General features: G+C 35.6%; 1 protein-coding gene across 2 annotated transcripts; it reads right to left on the bottom strand.

The window, feature by feature from the left end:
• Positions 1 to 220: 220 nt before the first annotated feature.
• Positions 221 to 16459, bottom strand: MLC1 (modulator of VRAC current 1). Of its 2 annotated transcripts, XM_032689226.1 has the most exons (13): positions 16337 to 16368; positions 15750 to 15887; positions 14887 to 15070; positions 12648 to 12737; positions 10870 to 10923; positions 10689 to 10790; positions 7857 to 7958; positions 6880 to 6951; positions 6293 to 6409; positions 5506 to 5562; positions 4311 to 4433; positions 2722 to 2889; positions 221 to 788 (listed from the first exon to the last, which is right to left on the bottom strand). In XM_032689226.1, exons 3-13 carry the CDS (start codon positions 15064 to 15066, stop codon positions 714 to 716), a joined length of 1140 nt encoding a protein of 379 aa, XP_032545117.1. In that variant the 5' UTR covers positions 15067 to 15070; positions 15750 to 15887; positions 16337 to 16368; the 3' UTR covers positions 221 to 713. The 2 variants fall into 2 exon arrangements, with proteins under 2 accessions (XP_032545117.1, XP_032545118.1); XM_032689227.1 differs by lacking the exons at positions 10870 to 10923; positions 16337 to 16368 and adding an exon at positions 16401 to 16459 and having other exon boundaries at positions 10689 to 10775.
• Positions 16460 to 16874: the final 415 nt, after the last annotated feature.

The raw sequence follows: 16874 nt of genomic DNA on the forward strand, positions 1-16874 counted from the left end.
CAGTATATCAGTTTATATATATAAACTCAGTATATCAGTAGTATCTCCTATTATTTGGCTGATTGCTTCTCTGCTATTTTTTTGTTGTTGTGGCTGGTTGTTTTTGTGCTCCAGCACTCAGAAAAAGCCTTTTCCCCCTTTAACAGTCCAGAAATTGAAGCTTAATGGGAAAGAATATTCTGTTTTCACCTCTCCAATTAGAATGTCAATCCACATTCTCGAGTTTCCACATAATAAAGACTTTTATTTATATAAAAGCAATAAGATGCAGAACAACTTTATAACTCCTACAAAAGTGAAGTATAAGCAAAAACATCAATTATGACTTGTACTCATAACTTTACAAAAGCATTTATCAGTCACACTGACTGCATAACTGCAGTTATAACAATCTCTTGCAAATATAAGAAGCCTACTACATAACTGTAATATTTTACTTTGCCATCAGCATAAATCCATGTGACTCATCACCTTTTTCTACAGGTATCTTCTAAAGCAACATTAGACTACAGATACCAACAGAAAAGACAGATTTGTTAAAAATATTATCAACATATTTCAAAACTACTAGAAGACATATTATTTACTGTGTTATTCCATGGCTCTTGCTGCTGTAACTATATTGCTATTTAAAAATTGAAAAGTTTTTAAACCTTAACAGTTGATTTACTGTATTGGATTGTGCTGTACTGGTTGCATTTGTAGAATCCAAACTACTGAGCCATCTGTACCACAACTGCTTTCCAGGCTTTATCCTTGTCAAAATCCTTTAATGTATTATTGGAAACCTAAAAGAAAACACATTTCAGACAAATGGAAACATGAAAAAATGCTTTGGTTAAAAACCTGGAGTTCAAGTAAATAAACATCTGAGAGAAGCTAGGAGAATGAAAATGTGAATAGTTACAGCCAGAGCTATTAAAATATTCTATACACTGTAAGTTGTATGGTTTTGTACATAGTAAAGTTTACACTTAGGGTATAAAATATAATAGTGTAAACTGTATAGTACTTGAGACATTTGGGTCAAAAAAGCTTGGCCTAATTCCTATTTTAAACACATGACTTTGAATATTTTTTCAAGATTTTTGCTAATATGTGACTGAACCCTGAATCTCTAATCCCAAAGACAGAAGCAGCCCCCTGTGGTGCAAATGAAGCAAGATTTATCTACATATATGCAAGTAAACCAAGGCTTGCCTAAGAACACGAACTTTTGAGAAGCCAAAGGGACATAAAACTTCTCATGTAACATTACCCACGTGTTTAGATATAAAAGCTAAGCAAAAAGGTGTAGCTTTTGTGGAAAAAGTGCTCCTTTTAGCATTTAACTCGCACCCAATTTCTGAGTGACTCACAAACTAGGAATAATTTTATACATAATGCCCAGAGGAGATCTGTTTAGCCATGACATGACTATGCTCTAAAATGTGACTTGAAGCAGTGGAAGTGCTGCTTTGCTTCATCTTTTATAGAGAATGAAACTTTCAGGACACAGGTCCAGAAAATAAGCAACCTACACCAAATGACCTCAGCAGCTTGAGGGGACATAAATCCACAGCTTTCACTTTCCATTACCAACTGTACACCAACTTGACTGATTTCAGTCCCTGTTTCCAGTGCTTTCTATCCAGTGCTGTATCAGTGAAGACGCTCTTCCTAGAGCAGGGACTGAATCCAGCACTCTCTTTCTAGCACTAACGCATGCAGTAAGTGTGAGTTACTCAGAGTCTTTAAGGACACAGCGCTTGGCTCTGCACAGCAGAGGTGAGGAAAGCCTAAGGGCTACAGTGTTGTGGTAGGAGATGAATGTAGTTAATGTACATAGGCTGAAGAAAGCTGGGATCTTCCAATCCCTGAAATAGGGCTCAAGTTCTGAATGATTATATGGAGAGTAGTAACAGTACCACCACGCTCTAAAAAAACAATGTACCAAATCTGTATCTGAAAGAATGGCTGGAACATGTGCATGCAGGCAAGAAATGGAGGGACATCTCAATTCTGATCTGTATCACCAGCTTTAGTAGTGTAGTTAAGACATGGAGACACCTGGAATTCCAGGCATGCTGCTGGGCTCACTGCTTCATACTGTCCAGCACAGGTAGCCACTCACTCATCTTAACCATTGTTGTTCCTATGCTCCACATTCTTAACTTTCCCATTCAAAGTTTAGGGAATTTAAGTGAACTAACTTGGCTTAGTAAAGTCACTGCCTTACAGAAGGCCTTGAAAAAGTACAACTACATCAAGTATTCTCATTCCATAGCCCATAACTTCCGCTTGCACTGGAAGAGTTAAATCCATTTCTTTATTAACAGATGCCTCTCTCCCCATGAGAACAGTCATGCAAGGCCCATTATCTTTTCTGTGATTTCATTCTGACATATAAATAGTGATTATGTATCTGCATCCTGTGGAGCAGGACTAACATTTTGAGTACAATGATGGATCACGTCTGTAATTGTAATTGGGAGCCCACACTACAAATAAGATAAAAAGGGAGATTTAACCTTACAACTGCTTTCCTCATAACAGGATTTGTCACAGATTGACAACTTGTCACAGTTACCATCTAACCAGCAAAATATTATCTCTTCATTACCAAATTCACAGTTTCACAGAACAGCTTTTAATTGGGACCTGAATTAAGTACCACAAAACATTAGCAGAAAAAATCTTTTAAAATACATATCTTCAAATTTTATGAGTATAAATACATACCTCTGTTGTTCTGTATTCCTGCTTTTTAACCTGTGCTGCTGTCCATGACGAATCTTGTAGTTTCATTTTTGTCTTGTAATTTACACACTGTATTACAGTTCCAATAGTAAGGCATGCCTGAATTAGCAGCATCAACATCAGAAGCAACAGGAGTACATCATAAGATTGCTGAAAATAGACATATGTTGTTAACTACTTGAATAAAATATTTTATAATGTTCCCACCTCCATAACCTTTAAGATTCATACCTAGATTTTAAAACTCAAATTATAATTTAGCTTATTTCAGCATGAAATTTCAACTAAAGTTTTATTGTCTAAGTTTGCTGAAAGTAGAAGAGATTGATAATTTTTAAGAAAATGTTAAGTTGCAAATGGTCTCTAGAAATAAAAGAGAACTTAGGAAACCATCCACTAAAACACAGCACCTCACAGGTGGTTCCGACCTAAGCAATGTCGCAGCTATGTCTGGGCCTCAACCTGTGCCTTGCCAGCTCTGACCTTGCCCTGTTGACCTGAATTCCTAGATGACCTTGGATCTGCCTCACTACTGTGGACTTGTCTGGCAACAACTGAACCATTGGCTGAAACTGGTTACCATGGCTGGACAAGTCTTGCTTTTCTCTTTCTCTGGGTACTGTAGGACTGCACTCCTTGCCAATGACCTTACTGTCCTTTGTCACCTCTTGCTCCATTGTTCACCCTCCTGTGCAGAGCAGCCCCCTCTTGCTGTATCCAGACACAACGCAGACTAAGAATGTAAGAAGTGCTCTGCAGGGTCACAAAAACTGTCTACATAGTGCAGTTGTCTGTCTCCAACATGTGTGACAGGAAAAGCTACTTAGAGTAGATAAGCTGTGGTCATTCCCTCAGGTCCAACAATACCCTATGCTCCTCCAGTATCAGAACAGGATCACAAAAGCTGGCTTTCCAGTCCCTGAGTTATCAAATTAATAAATATTTTCAAGTTTTTCTTCTAAAAATACAAGACTACTTAATGACTAGTGGATACTAAGAGTAAAGACTTATTGACACTGGTCTAATGCCCATAAATGGTTCTTTGAACATCATCAGGGATCGCTAAACACTTTGCCAGTACAGTCTTAGAAAGCTCTTCAGGAATGCAAGGGAACACTTCATATTGAAATGCTTCGAATTTGTAAACTTTTTTCTTCTCTGTCCCAGTCCAGGCTTTGAATGAATCCAGATGTAAGCTTACAATCCCAACTGTTGGTAAACATCCTAAGAAACAGAAAAATGTATTCTTCAAGTAAACCTAGAATCTTTAATTTAAATACTACACATTTATAAAAACCTCGAGGAGTCCAGCATATTGCATATTATTTTTACTGTGTCTTTAAAAAAAAACAGGATGTTATTCTAACCTATAATTCCAGGGTGCCAATAGATGTAACATACCTAAATTATATCATAAGTTAAATAAGAGTTTTTGAATAATTTCTATAACATACTATTCAATCTTTATAATGCAGCACCTTGACTTCATATACTCCCTAATTCATTCCTTGCTACAGTCCTGCTATTGCAATAAATAAAGGTTAATTTTTCAATTGCATAAAAACACATACTTTAACAGCAGGTGGATAATTTTTAAAGATGTCAACAACTTGCATGATACTGAAGGATAAGTATGCAGAAGCAGTGAACAACAATGGAGATGTAACACTGCTAATGGCAATCAGGACCTCAACCTAAAAAATAAGATAATAAATGTTAAATTAGAATTAAAAACACTGGTTTGTGAGTTGTATCTCCTTGAAGTAAGCATAACAGAAGTGTTTAAAGGTGCATAAGATTACATATATGAGACAAATATTAAGAGTTATCCACATTTTGCGGAAATACAGAAGCAAGCTTTGAATACATTAAGTTTCTAGCAAAAACACTGTTGTTTTGCAACTCATTTTTCATTTAATACAGATGATGATGTTTTTGTTCTATTTTAAAAGTGCCTTTCACATGCACATAAAGGAAGTAATACCAGTATTGGTAGGAAGAGAGCCAGTATAGAGGCATCATATATTCTTCAATTTATATGAAATAATGAGAATTAGCAGCAAATATTGCAGACTTACAACCTAAAAAAGACTTATGCAATTAAATTTGAGTGCCTTCAGGCAAATTTATTGCCATACAACAGTAGCCTAGTTTCATTCAAATATCAACCCTACAGGATTATATTCTAACTTCAGTTGTGGTCAGGCATCATTACTCACTTAAATATGTTTGCATGACTATTACTTAGAACATACGTTTTATGGAGCCTTAACTACACATCTGGGACATTCAAGGAATAAATTAACTCCACTGAATGTTCTTAGTCCTTGTTGCTAGTCATGAAGATGAGGAGTTTGTTTAAAACAAGTTCTAGGTCCAGTGCAGCCTGCACACCTAATCTTCTTTCAGAACCCACAGTTCATAATGAAAGGAGAGGGAACAGAGAGAACCTCAGTTCAGGAGCCTGAAAGCACTTCTGGGCATACAATATGAGGTATTTTTCTATAGAAGGAAACAGTACAAAAAAACCCCTCAAACCACAAACTTTTGAAGTCTTTTCTAGAATTGGTGGAATTAAGCCTCCAAAGGACCTACCAGAGTTCTTTTCAAGGATATCAGCTAACACTTGTGCTACATATTGCTCTCACATTTTGTAGAAGCAGCTAAAAACAAGTGAGCAAACTTGAGTAGTGCCCACTATCACAGGCAGGCTTTCTTAGCATTGTTTCACTCTAATGACAAAATCCAGGAATTTTACAAACTTACCAGACATTTACTTGGATATTCAGCAGCTACATGACTTGCAATAGCACTTGGAAAGCACTAAACAAAAAAGTGTAACAAAATAAGTATTTACCTACTTGAAAATTACAAAAATTGCAACTGAGTTACAGTAATTCCCACCAGTCACGTCTTTTTTTGGGGGGGAGGGGAATTCTGAATGCTGAAAAGCTTGTTTATAATCTTTTTCCACTTCATGATGAGGGATTTTACAGATACATTAACCATACATAAACATAATGGTCATTGTCTTCTTTCTCAATCAGTTCATTCACGGCAAGCAGTGGCACAGCACCTTTTATAAATCCACTGCTCCTGGGTACAGGCTGTTATTAGTGATAAGCGTTACCAATCATAGACTCAGGCTTTCAAAACAGTTAAGACTGAAAAGTTAAACAGGATGTTCTAAGGATTCTACCATGCTGAAACTAAACTGAACTTCTCATTTTGCAGTCTGAAATATTCTAAAATTTATGACTTTTTTGACAAAACACTTGATTTCTAATACCCTTGTTTTATTACATATTTCCATTTTACTTAATTGAGGATTGAAAATGCATCAGAACATTTTAATAGAATCAAAGTATTGCAAATCAAAATAGAACAAGAATATTGCATAAATATATCAAGCATGTTGAAGTGCTAATTCATTTGCTAAGCAGCAATTGTCAATTAGTATTAGAGCCAAATAAATATTCCAGTAGGGAGGGGAAAAACGAAAAAGAATTAAAGACATTGTTTTAAAACAGTATCTTCCATTTGCACTACTTACAGCAACTAAGATCCAAAAGAATGTTACTGAGAGATATGGACCTGAGACTAGAACATCCATATTCAAAGCAATTATTCCACCAAATACTGATGAAATTCCAATAATCACCTCAATTACCTAAAACAAAGAAGAGCACACAAACTATTAACAGTGTATTTGAATGCGAAATTTCCTATTCGCATATAGAAAGGAACTCATTGGAAAGAATAAAACGCATTTATGCTACTAGCTATGAAGAAAGTTGATGTTTTTGACATCTAAAATATGGCGAAACCCTAGCTGGCTGAAGTGAAAACAAGATCAGCTTCATTATACATATTTATGCTTTCATTTATTAGCTTCACAGAACAACAGTTCAGTTTACACTATTTATCCTAAAGTCATTAAGTAGTCTCCTTCCTATTATAAATGGCAGTTACTTACCTGCAATATTCTAAAAGGAAACATTTTAAGACATATGTTTCATTTCTGTCTTTATTCTTTCAGCTCTTACCTACACTGATCTCTTCCTGACTTTAAAGAACCTTCGCACTTAGAAAGATGAAATAACAAAATGATTTAACGAAAGAAAGCAACGCTTTTCTTACTGAGTATGACTTCAGAACTCGAGCAGGAAAGCTGACGTTGCTCAAAACAATGGCACTGTCATATGCAGTATTCTAGAGGGGAATAAAAAAATCATGATCAAAAATATACAAAGCAGTACATTTCTTTCTAATATCTTGCACAACCTGCTACAGATCCTAATGGTGGTATGCAACATCTGGTTGGTCCATAAGAGGTAACAGTGACACATCACAGTGTTTTCCAGTGTCAGACCACATCAATTACATTAGAAACAAACTAAGTAGTCCCAGATTAGTCACCGTTCAACAATGAAATATCATCATCTTGCCTCCCTTTTCCACCTTCAAAACCACACTTTCTTTCTGAGCCTTCAGATTTTACAGATGTGGATAACAGTAACCAAAGGAGGACAGGACACTACACAACCTTATCAATCAATATTTCCACTGGAATACAAAATGGCATAGCATGTTTGCTTGAGTATTACCTAAAAGAAGTACTGTTGTAGAAAAATGACGGCAGGATTTGGGAGAGCACTTGCGACTAAAGGAAATTTTACCTACAGCCCCAAGTTCTGAAGCCAAGATTCATTGTCCAGATACCACTAACCTGGCATATGCCACAAATACTTTCTCCGCATCAGGCTTCAAAATGGCATTGTTTGCATACGTACAAGTCACATACTCCGATGTTTCACATATCATTAAGTTTTATTTTACAAAACAGAAATAAAGCATTTGCCATGCCTGTTCATAAGATATTCAAAAAACCCTGTGCTGTATAATTTGCAACAGGGCATTTTGCAGAGGGCTCACTGCACTCCTAAAAGATAGAAGAGGCAATTACTGTTTAGCATGGTACTTTTATTTATTGTTCAAATCTAGTTTTAGCATGCAAAGTTAAACACTGCAGTTGCCAGTAAATTAACAATGTATGTAATAGAGGAAAAATGGAATATTTTTTAACACACACACACATAATCTTTAAGGGTACCTACTTTCTTTCTTGTACAGCAGTCTTCAGTAGACCTAGCTGAAATGATCACAGTAGTTGCCATGAAGATTTCCAGCAGAATAAGTAGAATCAAGTTGAAATTTATCTGTCAGTAAAATCCCAGACATAAGTGAGTTACATGTTCCATATTAAAAATAAGGAGGGGGCTGAGTCTAGCAGGATCCAGCAGGCTGTCTATTTTCTGTGACATCTAGACATATCTATTGATTAGATACTTTGCTAATCATTTTCTTGGCTCTTGTAAGAACAACATTTAGCTGCCTACATAATACACAGAATGCTTAACCTAAGAAAGAAACATTTACTTCATTTATGGAAATATTATGCCTGAATATTAACTGTCTTCCAGAAGAGCAGTTAATGACAAGGTAATGATTGCTGGGTACTTCTGCATTTTGCAAGACCTTCCATTTGAAACCAGAACACTGCAGCAAATGATGGAATATTCTTAGGGAAAGAAGGGCCACAGGCTCCCAACCCCTATGTTGCAATCCCAAATCATGCAATATCATACTGGATTATGAACTAAAACACAGTCCAAAGAACTGGGCCGAGGATTCTAGTTCTGTGTCCTGCTTAGTGTTAGCAGAGCACTGACGAACACTCTTCATGGTTTCATAACTCTTGCAGGTCTAACAGACCACATTATTGTGCAAAAACATGGATGCTGCCATTGTTCATATTCAAGAGACAAATAAGTTAATGCAATACTTAATATTCATCTTCTGCTCCTTATTATTCTCATGAAAAGAGGTAGATACCTACTCTACATGGATTGAATAATTCCCTAGAGGCGCACAAGTTAGGCAGAGTGGATCTCCCTTTCTTGTGCTCAAAAGCATCGTATTTTTCCACTGACAGCCCAAGAAAACATTTGGTAGTTCAGTCAGGCCACTGGGGCAAAGTAGCAGAAGTTTAGGGAGAACTGCCTCCATCCAGAACCTATGCAATTAAAGCAAACCATTGTTCAATGACTTAGAACAGAATTATATTGTTCCCTCATGCCAGACCATCTTTGTAAATGATCAGATCTGTTTTTCTCTGACATGTATCTTGCAGCACATGTTTTTTGAAAAAGATAGTAAGTGGTAGATTTGAGAGGCTTCTTTGGGCACTGAAATTCACCCTTTCTCAGGAAATCTTAATTGGAACTATGTGCCTTGCTGTACACAAGAGACTGTACAGTTGTACTAAAACCACAAACAGCAATAAATGCCATAGCGGTAAACTCCTAGAGAAAGTGCTACAGTGAAGAATATAGGCATTATTTGGCAAAAGAAGAGGTGTCAAATGTGTGGCCCACAGAACAATTTAATCCCTACTATAAATTCCCACAATTTAGATGTGTTTTGACACAGCGCTGGTACTGATGCAATCTGGCAAGGCCACACATCACACTTGGCAGTGCAGTGACAAGTAGATATACGGGTTTGAGTCAGGAAGCACTGTAACTACATTGATGGACTATCGCACTTAGTCCTAAGTATAAGAAGTAAATAACAGAAACTGAAAAAGTAACAGTAAATAAATTAGATTTTTATCTTTCTAGTATTTTTTTTGATACATGTCGAGAATATCAGCTAGATTCTTCCACTCATAAAAGCAGTTCAATACCCCTAGACCAAGGTAAAAATATCTCATCCCCAATTTCAGAGTTTACTTAGTTTTCTTGCATCTATTTCATAAAAAGAAGTACAGCTAAAGCTACAAGTAAGTAACTTTTTATACCATCTATAACAATGGAGAGATTCAGTGTTAGATTTCTAAAATCTAAAGAAAATTCCCTCTATAACTACCACTGTCCATAAAATTTATCACCAGATGCAGAGAACCAAACTAGCTGTGTCCTTAATCCTCTTCTGTGACTAAGGAACATGCAAGTGCAACCAAGTAGAAAGTACTACATTAGCACAACCTTAATGCAATTTGCTCTGAACCTGCACCAGGTATTAAAAACAGAACAGAGTGACAGCTTGGATCTTTTACACATCCCATCCTTCATGCTGATAGCAAACTAACTACAGAACTGCACCCTCCCAGAGTGGCGTCACAAAGTCACAGTCTAGGGCATGGTTTGTATCCTGCATTCCATTTATCTATCTAAAGCTATTTTGTGGAGATATATATCAATATGAGTAACATTAATGAGGAATTACCCAGGTCCTCTATAAAGGAGAGAGGGTGTTAAATGTGAATTGACTTAATTGGATAAACTTATCCTTTTTATGAGTCTTACTGCTTTTAAACTACTGGCAGCGATTCAAAGATCTGGTATTACTTTCTTGCACAGTTTCCCATGGGAAGGGAAAATACATATGATTATGAAAGAACAGTTAAAGAGACGGTATTCTACATCTTCTTTGTACCACATGGTAACAGAAAACAGCTGGCAGGGAAATGCCAAACAGTGAGCCTGTTTCACTGAAAGAGTATCTTTCAAAAGGGAAAGCAAGTCAGCACCATGAATTACTCTTAAGACAGAAAAGTTTAAAAAAAGCTTCAGAGCGAGCTTTGCATACAGTTATTCTGACTTTCTTCAGTAATCTACAACATAGTATGGACAAGCAATAGGCAAGCAAAAAGAATTAAAATCATATAACCAAGGATGTCTTATGAATATTATTGCAGGTAACTGACACTGGGTAAAGAGAAATGTAAAGTTTCTGCTAGATGATGTCTCCTCACAGACCAAGAAGAAACATTGGGATATTGACAACAAAGTAATTACATGTGATCTCTAGCCACCTCACACCCCCCCACCTTTTTCTTAACAAAGAAAAATATAGTACGATTAGTAATTGTTTTAGCAACTTACATTTATAGCTGATGGATTGAGGACAAGTTTGCATCCAAACCAAATTAAACATGTCGTTGTAACAGCAAATGTAGAGACAAACAGAATCTGAAAATTTGGTATCTGAAAAAAAGTTTCAGAATAGGTTTCTCTCTCATTTTAACCACAGGGGAGTTAATTGACAATAAAATCTCATACTTACCACATTAATTTTATTCCTTGCTATAGCAAAGCTCACAACTGCTGAAGGAATACACTGGGAAAATTAAAAGAGAAGACTAGTGGGATACTCTGTACAAAAAATGTTATATACATTTCTATAGATTTTTTTTATGTGTTTGAATTCATATTTCAGTTAACTTAGACAAATAGATCAGAAACTCTGAAGAAAACGTGTCACTCTAGTCTGAGCTCACTAATTACAATCAGTGGAGGTTTAAATATGCCGTCCATATCTCTCAGTTTTGACTAACTACTGAGCACAATATGATGAATAAAAGAAATAAAGAAAGTCTTTCTTGAGGCATTTCATGCCTTTGTTACTTTAAATTAACTCTAGAAGGCCTGGGATCCTTGAGCAGGAAAAAAAAACAGTGCTACTCCCAAACTGGGCCTGCACATTTTTAAACAGACATCATCATGGTTGAGTAAGCTATAATTTGCCCAGTCTCAACACAGTTCTGAAGAACTTTGTGAAAATCTGTTGAGTCAAGTTACACTTTAAGAATTGTGCCTGGAATCTCCACTGTGTTCAGTAGGAACTATGTTTTCATACTTGAGGGCAAAACTAAATGGAAAAATCATGCATAAATAAAAGTTTCACAAAGTAATTTCTCTATGCCTTAGCTGTTCCTCACCATAATAGATATGGTTACACAAATACATACTAAAATTATTAAAAATGTTTCCATGTCAAATAATGAACATGTAAAAAATGCCACATTTTCAATTATCTTCCCACCACATCTGAACACTGAGGGCTTGACAATGGAACACTATAACGAGATTAATATTGACACGTAAAATTCTTCGAAGCACTTCTTTAATACCTAAATGACCTTTACTTAACAGAATTAAAACATCCTTTTTTGTCCTGGATACCCAAGAGTCTCTAGAACACTACAGGACTCTACTACTACTACTACTACTACTACTACTATTCAACATGGTTAAAAAAAGTCTAGAGAGCAATTCAGCTTCATGCTAAACTAGACGCTTTGTGGCCAGTCGACTCTACAGCTCTCTAAGCTCTTCCAACTGCACTGACTCCATTATCAGCAGTAGGAGCTCTAACACCTTCCTGACGTACAGACACCCAAATGTACACACCTGCACCCACAGCAAGCCTTTCAAACCCAACATGATCTGCATCTACCAGATCTTTGGAAATTTTCAATAAATACAAAGCTCAAAGAGACAGGATTTGAGGCAGAAGAGACTTCTCTGTAACTAACACTGTTGTTGCAGAGAATAACATCCTTGTGAGTATATTAACTTCAAAAACTGCTTCAGTGGTATTTTAACACTTGTAGTGGAAACCTAAGTGTCAGCTCATTCACAGAGCAACTTTAGTCTGCTTCAGTACTTGGATACTATAGCAAAATAAAATGGAAAATTAATACTTTGAAATACAATCTGAAATACATTCTTATAGCATTTAGCCAGGAAATTCCCCAAATACATAGCAATGCAAATTTTCTTAAAATCAAGCACAGAAAAACTGTTCAACCAGAGTAATATTACATGCCAGTGGTGAGCTGATTAACAAAAAATGGTAGCAAAAACCAGTTGTCTGTATGACAACTGTTACTCTTTTAACCATGGGATGAAAGTCCATTTAGTGAACTGTTAAACAGAACCAAATCTTCCAAGAAGAAAGTTAGTAGAAAAAAAGGACAGACAAAATAAAAGACATAAACCCACAAACATTATATATTGAGTCTGCTGTCAAAGTCACAGCAAATAATTAAGAATGCTTACTGAACCTGCTGCACAACGTAAATAATCCATTTCAGATGGAAAAATATTTCCCAGATATAGTGAAAATCCAGAAGTAATAAGGAGGCAAGTCTGCAAAGCAACAAATAAGATAGGTTTATACAAATAAAACCTTTTTAAAAAGCAACTAGTCAGAAACCAGTAATCCCTTTCAAATTAAGCTACTGATAGACATTTAATAATGCAGGTTTTGAGTGAATAAATTTGAAGAAAAGCACCAAAACATGCTGAGTTCTGAAGAAGATGTTTTTCCTGGTTACCAAGACCTAATACTGAACAATATAATCACGTTAGAATCAAGCATTCTGCCCTGACTTGGCAAATACCTCAAAAAACTATTCAAAATTAATTGCACTGTTCAGTGGTAAAAATGTTTCAGAAACCTCAGATAAGTCTCTACTTTGCATTCTCTGCTTGACTCTGCCAACATTCATTATGCATATGGGCAGCTGTGCAATTGCCAACTAGAACACAACAACAAAAATAGTATTAGGATACATTAATGAGGACTCTTCCACCTATATTCCTGCATCCCTCCAAACTCTCTTCCTCCTTTCATTCAGCAGCACACCCATAAATGTTCAACTCCTCCTGTTCCCTTGATAACTCTTCTTTTTATTTCATAACTATGACAGTTACACACATTGTAATAAATGATCAATGTCTCCTACTAACATTTTTTTTGTTTTCCTTGTCATTCCCCTGAGAAGGCATTTCTTTGAAGGGGCAGGAGAAGATAAGAGACAGAATGGCTCTTTTGTTTTACTTGGGCATTTTTTCATGGTAGAAAATTATTGGAGGATCTTTAAAAAGTCCTTGTCAAATAATGACAGAAAATAGGGAGAGCGTATGCATGTGTATAAACACACACACACACAGAATTCTGGCAGACAGGAAGGGCAATATTTATAAACCACAAGCTGAAATTGTGCTTGAAGCTCATCAAATTATTCCTGCACAAATCCAGTCCATACTGTCAGCCACTTTGATGTCACTCTACACTTTTCATCTGCTTCCTGAAGTAGACTGTCCTGTTCACTATGACTTATGTTGTTCCGTGTACAGACTTTCTTTTCTGGACACTGTCCCTCAGAAGAGTTGATAGAGATTAACCACTATAATAATTGGGAGAAAAATCTAATTGGAATTTATTGGATTAGTTATTAATAACATTGCATTTTCATTTATCCATAAAATTCATTCTTCTTGATAACATGACTTCAGGAAATGATCATTAAATGTTAGCATCTCCAGTCATTTACAATAACTCAGTAAAAAAGAATAATCTAATTACAGACAGTTGTCCTTTTGGACAATTAAGTTTGAGAAAATATCATGCAAAGAAAGCCACTGCTTCTTTTGCTCTCTTTTCATGTGACAGTACATCTGAAAGGAAATCCAAGCTTTACAGATTGGCAGAAAGGAAAAAAAGTTCAGCTGTTTCCACAAAAATAAGGCAGTACTTTTATTCACTGTGCAAAAACAAGCAATTACCATATTAACAGTGAGACACTTTTCACTCTTAATAAAAATTACGCTTCAAAACACATGAGCTGACAGAAAAAGATCAAATTCTAATTGCTTTAATGAAGTTTAATGAACTTGGCTCAGAACATGGAGAAGCATATTATGTACATGCAAGATGAGTGTCCTGTGATTCTAGCAGTGACACAAAAATTCAAATCACTGTGACGTTCATGTAAGAAACAAAGTATATACCTCACTACACAACTATTACCAAATAATTATGTGGCTATTGAACCCTGAAACATGAATGTGGCAATTAAGTACCACATATATTTTTAATGCTAAAATGCTATCATGCAGCCACAGTACATTTAACAGTTAAAAATATGTTAAAAGAATGCATATGGTCAGCATACTTTATATACTTTACCAAAAGGCACTGCTTATACATACACATGGGTCTATATTTACCACTACCACACTTATTCTTTGCTTATGCTGTATGATTAATATTAAAGATAAAAATAAGCCTTCATATAGCATCCCTGATTAGTGAAAAAATATCCAAAGAATACCAGTAGTCAATGAATCACTACATTCCAAATTTGCTAAATATATTTTCTTCTTTACAAAAATCTACATTCAGTACTATCATTGATGAAATTCTGAGTCCCCAAATGATGTGAAACAGAAAGATAATGGGCTCTAAGACCTCAGCTACATTTTTAAATTTTCTGTCATTTAAAGTACTTACTCCCATCAGCAAAGAAAATATCCATGTTCTGTAACTAAAGCAAGGATGCAGCCTTTTGGACAGCTGAAGGTCACTGGATTTGATATCTGGTATGTAATTTCCATTCTCTTGTTTTCCTCGCTCCAAAGTTGGCATCCTGTCATAGCTAAATTCTTCTCTGTAACCTTCTTCTCTGGTCATAACACTTCACAAAGGCAATTAAATAATAATCATGGAAATTATGAAGAAAGAGAAAAAATATATACTTTAGTTCCTTCACATACTCAGATCAGTGTTCAACTAAGTTTTTGTCTATTAATGATAAAATAAAGAAAAGCAATATTTAGCTATTAGCTGTATTTACACTTCAAAATATGTAAGCTTTCTAACAACTTACTTGCATGCAATAAGTAAATTACATCCTACAGCCAGAGTTCATAATAACACAGTATAAATAGCAATAAAATGAAAGTTTGTATACCTATGATACCTCAACAGACTTTTATTTCAAGATCTAAGAACCATTTTTAGAGATGTTTAGTTTGAGGTTACCTCTACAACCAAAGCTTTTTTTTTTTTTAAACTCTGGGACAGAAAAGACAGTTAAAATTGTTTCAATATTAAGTTCCATTTGATTTTAACACCTTTTATCAGCTATCTAAAATGACAGACTTCCCTAAGAGTCCGATGAACACATATACTCACAATAACTCAGCTACAGCAAACTGTTTCTAATTTACCTAGTATCAGTCATTTCTCTTGTTCACTCACTCCTTCTTTGTTCACCTCACAGCTTGCCAATCTGTTCAAATACCTTGAGGAATATATTATATTAGAATTAAGTTACTTCAGATTTTTCAGCAGTTAAAAACCTTCATGCTTACCTTCCACTGAAAAGTTAACTGTCAGTTTAAAACAGCCTTGTGAACACAGCTGCCTGTACACTTTGTGATATTCTCACCGTTCAGTGAGTCATGCCGGCTTTGAAAAGTTCTCCCTTACACTTTGGCTTCCAACAACATCTATTCAGATATGGAACAAAAGCACAGCAAGAACTTCAGTTAAGCCAGGGAACAGGAAAATGCCTCCTGAATTTTAATTAACAGAACACACTAGAAAATGACTGTACTACATCTCATAGGGCTGCTTCCAAATCAGACCAACAAATTAAAAAAGTTTCAAGTGTCTTTTCTTATTTGAGTACTACCCCTTACTTAGTATCTTAAATAAAAGCTTCCTCACAGTTTACCAGTTTTAGCTATTATAACAGACAGTGATCACAATATCCAACAACTTAGTTCTTGTTTCAAAAGAGCAAAAGATACTTACAATGCAGTATTCAGAAAAAAACACAAATAAAAATTCAAGTATTCAAGTATCCCAACAATATAGGAGGTTCGAAAGTTACAGGTTAGAAATCTATCAAGATTATTCTCTTCTGTGTAACACTACTTCATCTTTTTCTATTAACCCTAGTCTTCTGGAGTGTTCAGATAAACTCTGCACACTTCAGTCGTGCTGTCACTCGTACTTACAGAACACCCAGCTGACTAAATAACATATTTTAAATCTAGCAGGCAGCAGTGACATGCAATGGCCAGGGTACATTGGATCCAGTCCTCCTGCTTATTAGGCAATGAAAAGAAAAAAAAAAAAAAGAAAAAAGAGAACGTTTTTATCTTGAAGATGTTGGCACCTTGACAGCTACAGCAATGACAGGGTCTTTTGTCTAAACTTTAAACACTCTTGTAACCAAGACACAATTAAATCTTCAGTATTCTGAAGGACATCACCTTTAAAGTATGCTAGAAAAACTTCTGAACAGTGAAACTTCTCAATTTGTACAGACTGTAGATTTTAATTTTCTCATAATGTCAGCCAGTACTGAAAGAGTTATTAAAACAACTGTAACATTCTAATAAACAGGGAAATTATTACACCATACACAGCAATAGACACAGCTGTAAACTCTGTTAGAAAAGGAGAGGGAAAAAAAGACTGTAGTCAAG

The sequence above is a fragment of the Chiroxiphia lanceolata genome, chromosome 5, assembly GCF_009829145.1.
Source record: "Chiroxiphia lanceolata isolate bChiLan1 chromosome 5, bChiLan1.pri, whole genome shotgun sequence".
In the NCBI taxonomy this organism is placed as follows: Eukaryota; Metazoa; Chordata; class Aves; order Passeriformes; family Pipridae; genus Chiroxiphia; species Chiroxiphia lanceolata.